Raw genomic sequence first — 14,214 nt, 5'->3', positions numbered from 1 at the left:
TCCTTTTAGGCCACAGTAACAAATATGGGCTTCTCCCACTCCATTTTGTATACTGTTGCCAAATTAGCATTTCAAGATGAAGGACCTCTTTCAAACACCTCTTCAACTCAGAAACCTCTCCACATTCCGCAATGCCTTCCAAATATCCTTAGCATGATATTCAAAGCTCTCCATAATCTAACCTCTAACTACCTTTACAGCCTTATTTTCATTATATCCTGACTAAAGTTTTGACTTAAGCAATTCAACCTACTTGCCAGACCTTGCACACACCTTGTATATTTTTATTTCATACCTTTCCCTCTACTTTAAAATTTCATCGAAGTAATATGTGTGCATAGACAAATATTAAGAAAACTTACAGCAGTCCTCTGTCTCATTTCCCTCCCCACCCCCCACCCCAGTGTACTTTTTTTTAGTTCATATTATTTCTTGATATATGCATTCTAGACATTATTGATTTCCAATTTTGATTGATGGATTTACCTTTCTTCCACCTCCTCCTAACCTCTTAAAATTATAAGATCACATTTTTTGGTTAAGATAATATAGTACTTATATTACTTATAAGATAATATAGTATTGACATTTTGACTATGAATAAATGCTTCCTTTACAACTTTTCCTCCTGGCATAATCATTTTTTAAAAAATTAATTTTTGGCTCCGTTGGGTCTTCATTGCTGTGCGTGGGCTTTCTCTAGTTGCTGCGAGCTGGGGCTACTCTTCGTTGCAGTGTGCAGGCTTCTCATTGCGGTGGCTTCTCTTGTTGCAGAGCACGGGCTCTAAGCACGTGGGCTTCAGTAGCTGTGGCACGCGGGCTCAGTAGTTGTGGCTCATGGGCTCTAGAGCATAGGTTCAGTAGTTGTGGTGCACGGGCTTAGTTGCTCCGCAGCATGTGGGATCTTCCTGGACCAGGGCTGAAACCCGTGTCCCTGCACTGGCAGGTGGATTCTTAACTGCTGCGCCACCAGGAAGTCCCGGCATTAATCATTGCCTTGCTTTTTCATTTTTTTTTCTATAGTGTACCTATCACTAAATCTTTCCACATAATCTAATAGGTTCTCAATTCATATTTTACTCATTTGGTCAAATGTATTAGATAATCCGTTTTCTTTCCTGGGGGCTTTCATTCCATTGCTCTGGTCTGCACTGCTGGCTGTCTCAGCCTGTGAACAGCTGTCATCCTGGCACTTCTCTGCATCATTCTCAGAAATCCCTTTACCTCTCCTCTGTGTTGGATCACAGTTTCTTGGATACTTTACTCCTTGTTTAGTAAAGCACATCCTTTGGTAGTTCCCCTTCAAAGCATGGGAAATAAAAACTTGTGGTGGGGGGAACTATAATGGAAAAGAATCTGAAAAAAGTATATATTGATATAAAACAATCACTTCGCTGTACACCTGAAACTAACACAGCATTGTAAATCAACTATACTTCAATAAAAAGTTGTTTTGAAAAAAAAACTTAAGTTAGGGGAGAAACTTGAAAAGATGAAAGTATGATTCTGAGTTGAAAGTAATTTTCCTTCAGAATTCTGAAAGCATCACTCCATTGTCTTCTAGCTTCCAGTGTTGCTATTCAGTGATCAGTTCAATCTCTTTCCTAGGCACTTGTTTTTAACTCTTTGTAAGTCTTTAGGAAGTTCTCTTTATCCTGGGGTTCTCAAATTTCTTGGTGATGTGCCTTGGTGCTCATTCATTTGTGTGAGGCGTTGGGCGAGCCCTACCCATCTAGAAATTCAACAATATTTTCTTGAATTATTTAATAACATCACTACCATTCTTCCTTTCTTTCTGCAAGTCCTGTTGGATGTTGTATCTTCTGGATTGATCCTTTTATCTTTTTCTCCTTTATCATCCATTTCATTTTATTTTCAAATGATTTCACCTTTTTGTAAGATTTTCATAACATTATTTCCAAACTTTCCCCTATCCAACTGTATAGGTAAAATATTCACAATTAAAAATTCAGTAAGTATATAAGGATGGACGTATAATTTCCCTGTTTGGTTCTGTAGTCCTCCAGTTCTCAGTGGGAAAAGAAACTTCATATCGTTTTTTAATTTCTAAGAGCTCTTTTGTTCTCCAATTCTTCCTTTTCATAGCACTTTATTCATAGACACAATATTTTCCCTGAGTTTTGAGAATTATAGCCTTTCCCCCCCACTAAAGTTTTCAAAAAGCTCCCTACTTTGTCAGTTTCCTTGGTTTCAATTTTGTTTTGGTCTCTGCCTTTCATATGGTGGAAGTTTCTTCAAATGTTTGGTGGCCTTTAACAGTCTATTCACATGTAAGAGTGAGATACTAAAAATCTGATTGGAAGTTCTGTCCATGTACACTGGCTTATTAACTAACAGGCTTCAGTGTATGGTGAGCAGAGGAAAGATGGCTTTTTTTTTTTTTTTTCCGAAACAAAATTGTAAGTATTTGTAAGCCTTTTGTCTGCAATTGTTTAGTTAGTTTTGGCCTGGGGGTATAAGCCAGTGTGTGCTGACATGCAGAGCCCTACCACTCATATACTTTCATTTAATCCCTCATTTTCAATCTAGCCCCTCAATCCCATCCCCACCATGTCTCCTATCGAATCCAGAGGTTCTAAAGATTTATTTTCCCTGAGGTTCTGAAATTTCGTGGTGTTACTTTGTTCATTATGCTGGGCACTCATGGGCTCTTGTCAGTGTAGAAACTCATGACCTTTGGGTTTAGGAAACCTTCATACATATTTCTCTGAAAATTTCCCCCCCGCCATTTCTCCAGACTAAATCTCCCATTTCTTGCAGAGAAGTAGGGGTAATCACTTGGTTAGATCAGATAAAGTGGGGACCTGGGGGAGCTTTTTCTCATACAGATCTTTGTCTGATTCTCCTCCATTCCACCCCCAGTTCTCAGCCCCAATCCTTACCCCCTCTGCTGAGCCTTTTCTGGGTTCAGAAGGGCACACTGGTTTGCTTCTTGTTAATAACCACCTCAGCAGGTACAGCCCATCTCATTCTGCTCTGCTAGGTCAACTTTTACCCTTCCATTTATTTTTTTCCCCAAAATGTTGATGTCTCTCATTCATTGTTGTCACCTTCTGTTTTCCTTATCATTGAGTCACGTGCCTTTTTTGAAGAATTCCTTTGTTACCATTTGAAAGTGGTTTTGGAGTAAAAAGCTAATGAGTTTTTTCTTTTTTCTTTTTTTTTTTGGCCGCTCCGCAGCACAAGGGATCTTAGTTTCCCGACCAGGACCAGGGATCGAACTCGTGCCCCCTGCAGTAGAAGCACGGTGTCTTAACCACTGGACCGCCAGAGAAGTCCCCAAAGCCCATGTGTTTAATCTGCCATATTTAAATGGAAACCCATTGCTTTGCTCATAATGTTCCCTCTACCCTTTCTATTTTTTAGGCCACTCAAGTGTCACAATCCTGTAAGCCTTCCCTAATCACTGCAACTAGAAGGAATATTTTCCTCCTAAAAAGTTCTATAGGCCACTTCTGATCTCTGCCACCCATCAGGTATAAATCAGAGATACCCTACAGTTGCATGTATTTAACTGCCCCTATTAGGTCCATGCCATAACCATCCTATGCTCTCTAGTCACTAGGTCCTGTATTTGACAAAGGAGAAACTGTAATTTCCTGAATAAGAAAAGTAAATTAAGCCAAACCCTGGCCAGCCTGTTTTTCCCTCTTTAGAAATACTGAGTAATGCCCCTTCATACCCCTGAGTACAGTTCAGTATCCCCTTCCTCATCTTACTCCTCTCCACCCAACTGAAATGAAGAAAGGCAACCATTTTACCTGTGATGTCCAGGAGGGCCACTTGTTACCAAAGACATCTGCCACAGTTTAAGTGTTAACAGAGTAAGGTTTATAGGAAAGCAACAAAGAGCTCAAAAAGATGAGACAGAAGGGCCTGTCTCATGTTTGAGGTTAAAGGAGACAATATAGGTGACAAATTCCAGCTCTAGAGTCCAATAACAAATCCTTGCTCTATCAATTACCAGTTACGGGACCTCTATGAACTTCAGGCTCTTCATCTGAAAATGGGGATAAGACCTACTTCATAGGGCTGATGTGAAGGTTAACTAAAATAACACATGAAAAGTATTTAGCAAAATGCCTGGGGACTTTCCCTGGTGGTCCAGTGGTAAAGAATCTGACTTCCGATGCAGGGGACGCAGGTTTGATCCCTGGTGGGGGAACTAAGATCCCACATGCCTCGGGGCAACTAAGCCCGTGTGCCACAACTACTGAGCCCGTGCTCCTCAACTAGAGAGCCCACGTGCTCCGGAGCCCGCACCACAACTAGAGAGAGAAGAAACCCGCACGCTGCAACTAGAGAGAAGCTCGCACGCTGCAACGAAAGATCCTGCATGCTGCAACTAAGACCCGATGCAGCCAAAAATAAATAAATAAACAAATAAATAAATGTGTATTAAAAAAAGTCTGTCATGCAGTAGATACTCTCTCAATATTAGGGGACAGCCCATTTCACAGGTTCTTCCTCTGTTCTTACGATATCCATTGCTGGCTTGGGGTTGTGTTTGCCTCTGGGGGCAATTTCCCTTCACTGAGACACTGAATATGCTGAAGGAAAAAGAATTCTGGATTATGAGGCTCAAGTCCTTAGCTTTACCCCTCAAGAGTCATAAGACCTTGCGCAAATTCCCTTATCTATAAGATGAAAAGTAGCCCAGCTTCCCTGACAGTAGTACTGGATCAAATGGACAAAGCATGTGACAGACTGGCAGTGGTTAATGGACTTTACATATGCTTGGCATCATCACCCTCTGACAGAAAAGTGTTCGGACTAGGACTCTCTACAGAACTAGGTTCAGGCACACCACTCCAGGACCACAAATTGGCCCACAAAGTCTGGAAAAGAACCTAGGCCCTCTACCTCCGTGGCCATGGCAATGGTCAACTAGCGAGGCACCACAGTCCCACCTAGTGGCCACAACACCCCTCTTCTCCCTCTCCATCAGGTGTTAAGAAAGGCTACCACATCAGAGGTTAAGAACTCTTTGTTGACCTACTTCCACTGCTGATCAGTCAGAGTTGGACAGAAACCAAATATACCCCTCTCTCTGTTTTTTAATATTAACAAATACAAGCAACAGAGAGGGCCAACTGCTCTCTGCTGTTCCCTGAGGGGAAACCAGAGCACAAAGCTGTTCCTCTGGCCTTCCTCTACCTGCAGGGCCTGCCTAGCTCCTCCTTAGGCAGAGTTGTTATCCAGCCCAACTTCCCTCATCTCAACTCCCCAGTCAGGATGGGAGGCACATGGCTGCTGGCGGTGGGAAGAATACTGTAGCTCCAGCCTCTGCTCCTTTAAGTCTCAGCTCAGATGGTGGTCACTCATCCTTCTGCAACTAGCCTCTCACTTGCCCTGGCCCAGAAACCAGGAGGGCAATCAACCACACCCACAGGAGCAGGTAGTGCGACTTCAGTCATCTTCAGATGACTCCTCTTCTGCCTCTTTTAGCCACTGGATGAACCTCTGCAGCTGTAAGGAAGCAGAGCGGAGAGCTACTGAGGGAGGGGCACATAACCCTCCTTTTCTCCTTAGCAGATAAACAGCTCTAACAACCAGAGTCCCAGGGACCAACCACCTGGAGTCTAAGGCCAGGAGCCAGGCAACCAGGCAACCACTGCAGTGACAGGAAGGCAGCCTGACTTACCTGCTGGTTCTTGCGCAACTGCCGGCCCTTGTCAGTTGTATCCCTTTGGCTGAACCAGCTCAGGATTGTTTCCTCAGCCAGGATCTCCAGCTGGTAGAAAGCCATCAGTACCTGCAGAAGGCCAGCAGAGGAGATGAGATCTCAGGGGCCTTGCAGGGTTCAGCGAGACATAACGGATAATGGAGGAAGAGGAGGCAAGATCTAGTGCCTCTCTACCAGGCCCTCAGCCTCCTTCTACACACGGAGCAGCCTCCTCCAAAACAGATAAGAATGAGCTGTTCACTCTGATACTGGGACAGGTCTGACTTCTGGAACTATTGCTGGGTAGTGCTTTGAACATTCCCAGGGCAACCTCCAAATGGTTGCCTTACTAGTTTGGCTCCAAGCTGTACTATCCCAGCAATAAGCACAACACTAGGGGTGGATGAAGCTGTTAACCAAACTCCATACGGATTCATGTCAGTCTATTTTGTGTCTCCATGGAGGTCACCAAGGCCTGTTTCAAAGTAAATGCAGGACTGGGGGGCTTGAGGTGGTATTCACCTTGGCCATGGAAGTACTAAGAGCTTCATGCTCCAGGAAGAAGTCCTCAATGGCTGCCAATGCTTCCAAATGATCAGCTGCACGCTTTATGTAGTTCCTAAAAACAGGGCTCCAGGTCTTGAGCAACTGTGGAAGAAAGGAGAAGTTGCAATATATTCCTGAGCATGCACCTACACCTGGACAGCAAAGAAAATCAATATTGATAACATGGGTCTTTCAAGACAAGACGGGGAGTTCCCTGGTAGTCTAGTGGTTAGATTTCGGCACTTTCGCTGCCATGGCCCAGGTTCAATCCCTGGCTGGGGAACTGAAATCCTGCAAGTCACATGGCAAGGTCAAAAATTAAAAAATTAAAATAAAATAAAAAAAAAGACAAGAGGGAGATGATACAGGCCCTGTGGAATTATGTCAGAGGGACTAGGGAGTGCTGGTAGTCAGGACTGGGGAAAAAGAAATTTCCTAGGGAAGGTGAAGGGGGTCAGATGCTGCAGGCTCCCTCAGAATACCTATTTCCAGCCTAAAGGTTCACCTCATTCTGGGTCAAATCATTTTCAGTCAGACAGTATGACAGTCCAGGTCTATACTGGGTATGCCTTTGGGGTCTAGTACCGTATGAATACTGGAATCTCAAAGGCCACTCAGTATTGAACCTAACTTGACTCCCCTGGACCAGCCAAACCTGCTCTAGAACCTAATCTGTGTCCAGAGGCAAGGAGAAAGGAACCACAAGTAACATATATCTCACAAGACCTTCTACTCCTGATTTCCTTTAAAGTCAAGCCCAGTAAGGATGTATACCTGTCTCCACCCAACCCCTTGTACCCAGCCCCAATCTTTGCTTACGGGAATCAGCAGGGCACAGTAGCGGTTTGGGTCGAGTGGGGAATCCGTGTGTTGCAGGGGGAACTCCAGGACCACATGGCTCAGCACCTGCATCACCTCCTTCAGGCTTATGTTGTAGGCGTACCTGTGGGGAGACTGGGATGACACCAGGGCCTTCATTGGCCCTTTCAGCATACTGTAGGACTATGACTTTGGCAGGACACTGGGGGAGAGAAAGTCAGATGGAACATCATGGAAAGAGAGGGTTTTGGAAGGAGGAAGTCTATGCTGAGGCAAAAACATAATGTTCTCCTTGCTCCAAATGCTACCGGCCTTGTCCAGTTGGGATGTCGAGGGAACAGGTTCCTATTTGGGGAACAAGTAGGAGAGAACCTACACCTGCCTGGGATCACCCCGAGGAGGCGAGAATAAGGAGGAGGTGCTCTTACTTGAGAGAGTTGATCTCTAGGACTAGATTGTCCCAAGAAATGTTCTCCTCCTTGCCCCGCTGTAGAGTTCCCAGGACTTCATTCTGGAACACTAAAATCAAAGCAAGAGTAAGTTCATGGGCCAATATCACTCCAGGATGCTTTAAGTCATCCAGTTCTGACTTTATGCCCAACCAAACTGGAGATTTTCCTCTTCTGTCCGACACTGCTCCCCTGGCCACTTACCTTTGATGTCATCCATCTGTGGGGAGCCTGCCCGACTATCTAGCTCTTCAGAATCCATACTTCGCTCACTTTCAGTGTCGCTCTCTTCTTCCATGTTGATTTTGAGTCCTGAGAATCCATAAAGGGTGAGAAAAGAGAAAAATATTGAAAGAGCCGTTGACAGAGAGCAATATATCTGCTCTGTCTGCATAAATAAAGTAATGAACAAGTAGTCTGATTCTGAAGTGTTCAATCTCCCTCAAAATAATCTGATTTAGAAGGTGGGTGGCAGGAATAAGGCTTAACTCACCCCACAGATTCTGCCGTAGTTCCTCCTCTTCCTCCATGTTCATGTCTGCTGTTTTCCAGAGGTAGCCCTGGCCTGCAACTCCGACTTCTGCTGGATTGTAACCTGGAAAAGGCACGGATCTTTAGCAAAGGCCCAGTAGAAGCACCAACCCCTTAGGGGGAAACACTGGTTTTTCTATGGGGCAGAGAGACACACAGATAGATGCCCCACACCTGCTGAGCCTCACACCTTTCAGCTTCACTTTCTCCTTTTCTTGGTCAGCCCCAGAATCATCACTGAACTGACTATCATCCTCATCATCCTCTGCATCTGGAGGGTGCAAAGAGATCACCGAGCCCTCAGGCAGCGTGATATCTGGGCCTACCACCACCTGGAGGAGAACAAAGGAGTGGGTGGCACAGACTGATTAGTATGTTGGGGAAAAGTACATCCTGAAAATCAGAGTGACTTTTTTTAACCAAGCCAAGTAGAAGGCAAAGGAAACCACTGGATTGGGACTCTCAATTCAGGCTGGACTGGGTGGACATAAGGCCCCTTTCTGGCTCAGCATAACCACCACTCAACTTGGGGCCTATGTGCAGTGCGGAACAGGTCTTACCTGGGAAGTGAGGACACAGCGTGGCTTCAGGATAACTTTTTCCTTGACCTCAGCATTGTCACAGAGCACAGACTGACGGATCTGTGCTCCAGCAGCCACTCGGACGCCCTGCCATAGGAAGGCCTCGTCCAGCACCACATTATCACCTGGCTCAGGACAGGAAGGATTCCTGGTCACCCAGGGCTCCAATTCCAGACCAGGGCCGTTTGTGGAGAATGGGGCTGACTGACATCAGAACAGCTCCCACCCAGCTCTACTACTCCATCCCCAATTCACCAGGAATACCCTCTCCCTCTCTAAGCTTGGGCCAGAGACGCCTGACTACCCTCCACCAGGTTTACAACAATTACAGACTATATACTGGACTTAAGAACCTGAGAACCCTTAAGATTTCTGGGGACCCCTTGAGCTCAAGAACCTTATTAGAATTAAATCCATGCCTAAAAGTAGAACCAAATTATTCCACCTCTTCTTGTACATTTTAGAATTAGAATCTTATTGTTGTTCTTTTAAAGGGGTGGCTCCATTAGAAGCATCACTTTCTTATAACCAAAGTGAGTTACTAAGAGTAGAAAGAACACTGGACTTAAAATCAGAACACTCAGATTCAAGTCCCAGCACTGCCTCTTATTAGCTATGACCTTGGGTGAGACAACCTTACAGCTTTTTTGTTTATCTCTAAACTTATCTATAAATAATACTTACCTCACAAGGTTTTTAATAACGTACGCAGAAGCCCTTTGTAAACTGCAATGCACTAAACAGATGCTATTATTGCATGTTAATTATCCAGTTGGTCCTGAATGTGAATAAAGGGTACCCTGGAATGTGAAGAGTCACCCAATAACAGGCTCACAGGCCACAAATTAAAGTATCACTGTTTTTACATCCCTATTTCTTCCTTTATTAAGGCACCCACTCTAGTTCCTTATTCTCTGGGACTATCCCTCTGTATCCTTTTCTGGAGACATGGGGGTTCCCCCAGGTTCCTGCTTCTAGGATGGCCAGCTTGACCTCCCCACCTGTACTCACCAATGTGACAGCCGGGGCCAATGACACTGTTGGTGATGGAGCAATTGCTGCCAATGACAGTGCCAGAGCCCAGGAGCACATTTTCCTCCAGTATGCTGCCATGACCCAGGCTGACCTCAGGCCCTCGGTAGATGTTGTGTCGGGAGTGAGTGCAGCTTTGGGTTGTGCTATCAGTGAAGTTCGCCTCTGGGGTGAGAGGGTAGACCCATCGGCGGATGACATCAGTGCAGATAGCAGCATACATGTGTAGGTTGGAGACCCGGGCACCATATTCCTTAGTTGTCACATGCATGTGGATCTGGTTTCCTAAGATCTGAATGAGGAGAAAAAAAGAGAGGTCACCCAAGCAAGCAAGAGAGAAAGAACATCCCAGGTATAATTCTATTCTAACTTTCTTAAGTTTCCTACTGCCTCTCAATGTCACAGCCAAGTGGCCTGAGACTTTTCTCTGTATACTGCTTCCCTCTCCTCTCCAGCTCTTTTCCTTCCTCCTAAGGTTTAATAAAACATAAAAGGGGACCCAAACTCCCCCAACCCTGCCCAAGGGAAAACAAACTTTCACATTATGTGTAATGGTGGATGCTCATGTTTTTAGCAATTAATCTGTTGATCTTGAGATGTTTTTAGCATGTCACTGGTGGTCAGATGGTATTGGGGATCTGCCAAAAACCACAAATGAATCTTTTGCTTTTGTGTGTCAGTAGGGTCTATTGTGCCCTAAAAATGGGCAAAATAAAAAAGCAAATGGAGAGAGAAAAAAAAGGGGGACCAAATTTATCAGCGTTGAGATAAAATCACAGCCTTCTTCTAAAGAGGCATTGGGAGCCTTTTCTTACCTCCTCATTTACTAACAGGCCTCGCACAAAGTCATCTCGAGTTTGGTAGTCAAAGTTGTCTGTAAAGAGTTGAGCCACCTGTGTGGGGAAGTCAGAGGGGGCCAAGGTTAAGCACTATTCCCTGGAAGCAAACACAAGCCCTCCAGAGACCTATCAAACACTATGACAGCAGGATATGGGCCAGAATCCCAAAAAAGTCTGCCAGTGAGATACTGGGGTCAAGATGATAGCACCTATTTGCTGTAGATAAGACAAAGAAGGAGAAGAAATATACTCTGGCCTTTTAAGGGGGTGATAATACACCCTCAGAGTTCTACTCTTTGGATGTGCAGCCTTGGCCCTGAGGAGCTCACCTGAGGAGAGCAGATGCTGATATGACAATCAAGTAAATCATAGCGAATCTCCACTCCATCTCCACTGCCCTGGAACAAGCTCTGTGGGGAGAAGTTACAAGGACTTCATTATTATTATTTTTTTTAATAAATTTATTTATTTTATTTTTGGCTGTGCTGGGTCTTCATAGCTGCGTGCAGGCTTTCTCTAGTTGTGGCGAGCAGGGGCTACTCTTTGTTGAGGTGTGCGGGCTTCTCATTGTGGTGGCTTCTCTTGTTGTGGAGCACGGGCTCTAGGCGTGCGGGTTTCAGTAGTTGCAGTGCATGGGCTCAGTAGTTGTGGCTCACGGGCTCTACAGCGCAGGCTCAGTAGTTGTGGCTCACGAGCTCTAGAGTGCAGGCTCAGTAGTTGTGGTGCACGGGCTTAGTTGCTCCGTGACATGTGGGATCTTCCTGCACCAGGGCTCAAACCCGTGTCCCCTGCATTGGCAGGTGGATTCTTAACCACTGTGCCACCAGGGAAGTCCCTACAAGGACTTTAACTCATCTCTCCTGCTGAAGCCTGTCACTTTCCCACCTCAAGGACCCCAGATACCCACACACCAGAGGAAAAGAAAAACGTCGGAGGCCTTGGGTCTTCTGGAAATGGAGCACCCGGTTTGTGGCACTATCCGCAGCCACTACCACATTGTCCTCATGGCAACGAGTTGGGTGGCTGGGGGATGACTCCTTGAAGATCATCGTCATCACAGATACATTTTTTTCCAGCTTCCGCCTTAACCTGTAAAGGATAGGAGGGAGAGAGTTGCAAAAAAGCAGTCTTAGGGCTCTGCTAGTCCCAAACCTCATCTCTACTGTTTTCCCATCCTGACCTGTGTTCTTCCAGGGCTCTGGTAATATTGATGTTTGAGATGACATCCCCATACACCAGAAGGAAGTCAGAGCGCACCAAGGCCTTAGCATCAACATCACGGAGAACATCCCCCAGTGATCTATATAGCTCTGATGTAATTATTCGAACGACGTTGAGGGATGTAGGGCGGCACCACTTGGATTTCCTAAAGGAAGGGAGGTGAGGGGGATGAGTAAGCCAAGCATAAAGATCATGCAGAGCTTCCCTATTTTTTCGCCTCATTCAACATTCACACTCCTTTGCTATGGCTTTTTTGGGGCTCCTGCCAGCGTCCTCGACTTCAAAGAGGTTTATGAACTATAATTAATGGTTTCAGCATAGTCTGTCACTAGTCTTGTTTTATGGGTTACAGAAACATGGCTATTTCCTCTCCATACCCTGACCCCTGTCCCTAAACATGGATTTGAACTAAAAATCCCGCTGAGACTTAGGTTATACAAAGTATCCTGGGAACACACATTTCATGCCACTTTTCTCCTTCTAAAGCTCATACCAAATTTAGGAGCTGTTTGATGGAGACCATGCTAATATCCTAGTCTTTATTTCCTAAGCTTCCATAAATCCTGAGATTCACTTTTTCAAAAACACTTCGCTAAACATCTGTTAAGTGTTTACTATGTGTGTGGTACTAAGCTAGGCACCAGGATACAAAGATGAGGAAGAGCTCAATATTTAGAAGCTCAGTGGAAAAACAAAGATATTACTCTTGTAACTTGAATATTGGAGCCACTAAATAAAAAGCAAAACCCATTGGGTCCAAACTTTGTAAGTGAGATTCAGAAAAAATCCAAATGCTGTTCTTTAATCTTTGTCACAGCTTCAGCTGCTCACCTCCTAAGTGAAGAGAATGCCCTTAGACCTTATGATGGGATCCAAACAGACACATTTTTCTCCCTCATAATCTCCTCTTATTTAGTTATATACATTCTAAGGAAACTGGGAAAAAATGGTGAAACATGGAAAGAAAAGTTGCAGAGCCTTACAATAAATGTTCCTTGATTTGAGCAGCCTTCCAGCAACAAAAGACAAAGGTTTCCTGTACACCTGTGGCAGTCAGAAATTCCAGAGTGTAGTCAATCAGCGCCACATTGGCCAGGGGCAAGAGGACCTGAGGGTAGGAGACGAAAAAAAGTCACGAGGGTCCTCTGAGTATCATTCTTTCCCCCATTTCAACCACAATTTTCACTCCTCTATCAGTATTTTCAAACACTAGTTTTACTTTATCTTTCCCATTTCAAACTAATCAGGCTGCTGCCTTTGATGTTCATGGCATACCCTAAACATCAGAGTCTAATGGGTTGCAATTTGGATGTAAGCATGGAATCTACTTGCTTAGCATCAGACACAGAGCTGGTATAGAACAGCAGACTACCCCTGACAAAGGATAATACAGAAATCAATTACATCTCCAGAAGCTTAAGCACCACTAATGCTTTTTTTCCTATAAAATTTCCTTTCTTGATCCCTTTCTAAGAGTCAGGGGCTAGCCACCCCAATCAACTGTACAAAATAAACAGCCATTAGACTATCTAGAGGGAGTGGGGAGTCAAAGAGGGTTTTTCCTGAACCGAATGCAAGTCCTTTTCTTTGAACTGGGGACTGCTGAGTGACCCAGCAATCCCTAGGACTAGCTCAGTCCAGTTCCCCAGTGTCTAGACAATACTGGGGATGCAGGCAACCAGCCACTGAACCCGTTCTGTTCTGCTTTTGACAGATAACACTAGCTGTCACTAAAACCTGAAAAGAAAAAAAGCACACTGTAAGAGATTCAAAACAGCTGTTACTATGGGATCAGACCAGCCTGCTCTTTTTTTAGGCACATGACCTCCCTTTTGGAGGCAAAAGAAGGTGACAGTCCCTTTCACCTAAGGATTTCTCTTTCCTCTACATAAGGGCGGCGCAGCCTCCTTCTGAGGCACTGAATCCCCGTGTGAAGGCTTCTCACAAGCACTGCTTCTACATTAGCCCCTGCAGGCCTCCCAAATGAGGTGGACAGCATTACGAGTGCCCAAATCTGCCAGCCACTCACTTGGTCAGGCAGTCGTCAGGGCTTTAGACGGTCTCTCCGCCTTCCTCCCAACCAGATAAACCCGATTTCTGGGAAAGACAGTGGACCCAAGTCCTTCCGCGCCTCACTAGGCAGCCGAAAAGATAACTTGCTCTAGCTCCGCCACCTCCGGGCCCTCTGGCAGCTCTCGCGCGCGGCGCTCACCCGAGGCTGGTCCTTGGAGATGGGGAAGAAGCGGCGGTTGAAGCTGTCGGCCACCAGAACTGCTTGTAGGGGCGGCGGCGGTTCCTCCTCCGCCCCTCTGGCTGCCCCACCGCCGCCGCCGCCGCTGCCACCGCCTGCCGGCCCGCTGCCGCTGCGCTTGTTGGGCCGACCGGCCACCACACCAGGCGGCACCACCACAGTGGCCGCCATCTTCTCCTCTCACAGTCACCACTTCCGCTCGGAAACTGACACGGCACGGAGTAGGGGACAAAAAGGTCCAGCACTCGAAATGCGAAGC

General features: G+C 45.6%; 1 protein-coding gene across 1 annotated transcript; it reads right to left on the bottom strand.

Moving 5' to 3' along the window:
• Positions 1 to 4,389: 4,389 nt before the first annotated feature.
• Positions 4,390 to 14,150, bottom strand: EIF2B5 (eukaryotic translation initiation factor 2B subunit epsilon). The gene is made up of 16 exons (XM_082460676.1): positions 13,917 to 14,150; positions 12,688 to 12,812; positions 11,664 to 11,849; positions 11,395 to 11,572; positions 10,813 to 10,893; positions 10,460 to 10,537; positions 9,624 to 9,936; positions 8,592 to 8,737; positions 8,222 to 8,363; positions 7,994 to 8,095; positions 7,705 to 7,812; positions 7,480 to 7,570; positions 7,052 to 7,175; positions 6,209 to 6,334; positions 5,666 to 5,776; positions 4,390 to 5,490 (listed from the first exon to the last, which is right to left on the bottom strand). Exons 1-16 carry the CDS (start codon positions 14,124 to 14,126, stop codon positions 5,431 to 5,433), a joined length of 2,181 nt encoding a protein of 726 aa, XP_082316802.1. The 5' UTR covers positions 14,127 to 14,150; the 3' UTR covers positions 4,390 to 5,430.
• Positions 14,151 to 14,214: the final 64 nt, after the last annotated feature.

Source organism: Balaenoptera physalus (assembly GCF_965194825.1).
Source record: "Balaenoptera physalus genome assembly, chromosome: 4".
Lineage (NCBI taxonomy): Eukaryota > Metazoa > Chordata > Mammalia > Artiodactyla > Balaenopteridae > Balaenoptera > Balaenoptera physalus.
The sequence above is the reverse complement of the archived record's forward strand: the minus strand, read 5'-3'. Positions and strand labels throughout refer to the sequence as shown.

What these genes read in the sequence shown, in the direction of transcription:
- EIF2B5 (XM_082460676.1), bottom strand. Translation starts at nt 14,126, where the DNA reads ATGGCGGCCACTGTGGTGGTGCCGCCTGGTGTGGTGGCCGGTCGGCCC. An exon ending in ACAGATGGATGACATCAAAG is followed by an intron (nt 7,571 to 7,704) that starts GTAAGTGGCCAG and finishes CTTTGATTTTAG; the next exon opens with TGTTCCAGAATGAAGTCCTG. An exon ending in ACTGTGCCCTGCTGATTCCC is followed by an intron (nt 6,335 to 7,051) that starts GTAAGCAAAGAT and finishes TTTCTTCCACAG; the next exon opens with TTGCTCAAGACCTGGAGCCC.